General features: G+C 53.3%; 1 protein-coding gene across 1 annotated transcript; it reads right to left on the bottom strand.

Annotated features, from left to right (window-relative positions):
- Nucleotides 1-583: 583 nt before the first annotated feature.
- Nucleotides 584-1,087, bottom strand: LOC104407263 (homeobox protein GBX-2-like; the record flags this gene model as incomplete). Its single annotated transcript, XM_010016494.1, has 1 exon — nt 584-1,087. A coding segment is annotated over one exon (504 nt), but the record flags the coding sequence as incomplete, so codon positions are not given.
- Between the last annotated feature and the right edge of the window lie 4 nt (nt 1,088-1,091).

Genomic DNA, 1,091 nt, shown 5'->3' on the forward strand with positions numbered 1-1,091 from the left:
ACTCTGAGTTCTCTTTCGTTTTTGTTCTCTCGTCTTTGTTTGTTTTGGGTTTTTTTTTTTTACCTTTCGCCCCCGGTAAGAAACATAACCCCCAAAAGGTGGCTAAAGGCGGGTTTCGCTGGGGATGTCGCTGCCGGTGATGGGGGGACACGCTGCTGGATCCGGCGCCGACACCGCGTCTGTGGTCCCCATCGCGGCCAAGACAGCAACGGGGCAGCGTGATAATAAATACGTGTGTGTCTCTTTCCAGGGTTTGGTATTCCTGCTCCGAACCAACGCAGCTCCCAAGCGTCTGCCTTCTCAGACTCTCGCTTGACTCTGTAAGTGGAAAGTTTGGCTTTAAAGTTCGCTCGTGGCGGGGATTTGCGGTGCGGTCGTGTGGGATTTCGTCTCGTCGGTTGTCGTTTGCTTTAGGGGTTGTGTTGCTTTGCGGTTTGTTATTTTTCTGCTGCTGCTTCTGTTTCTCTCTCTTTTTTTTTTTCTTTATTTTTTTATTCTTTTTTCGGGTGGGTTGTTTTGAAACCCCGATTTTTGGAAACTGTTCCCTCAAAAACTTGTGGCTCTGAAGCAGTGCAGGGAGAGATCAGGGTCGGGCTTGCTCCAGCTGCTGATGCTGACTCCTGATCGCAAACCTGCTGACGTGCACCGGGATGGGGACCACGATCTTAGGGTTTCGGGAGGGCTCCCCTGTCTTGGAGTTGGCATTGCCCGCCTTGACCCGTTTCCATTTAGCCCGTCTGTTCTGGAACCAGATTTTCACCTGCACCTCGCTGAGTTTGAGGGCGTGAGCGATCTGGGACCTCTCCGTCAGGGACAAGTACTTTTTGCAGTGAAACTCCTTCTCCAGCTCCAGCAGCTGCTCGCTGGTGAAGGCTGTCCGCCTCCGCCGGTTTTTGCCCGTGGATGTGGTGTTGGTGGAATTGGGGGGGTTTTGGGGGTTCTCCTCCAGCGCATTGCCAGAGTCCTCTTCCTTGTGAGCCGCCTGGCCAGGGATGTTGTCGTCCGAGCTATAGTCTAGATCGCTGTCCATGGAGAAACTTTCCTCCTTGCCTTTTGCATCCTCTTCTGCTTTGGGGTCCTCCTTCCCCTGG

This window comes from Nestor notabilis, unplaced genomic scaffold, assembly GCF_000696875.1.
Source record: "Nestor notabilis isolate BGI_N333 unplaced genomic scaffold, ASM69687v1 scaffold19576, whole genome shotgun sequence".
NCBI classification, from domain to species: domain Eukaryota; kingdom Metazoa; phylum Chordata; class Aves; order Psittaciformes; family Psittacidae; genus Nestor; species Nestor notabilis.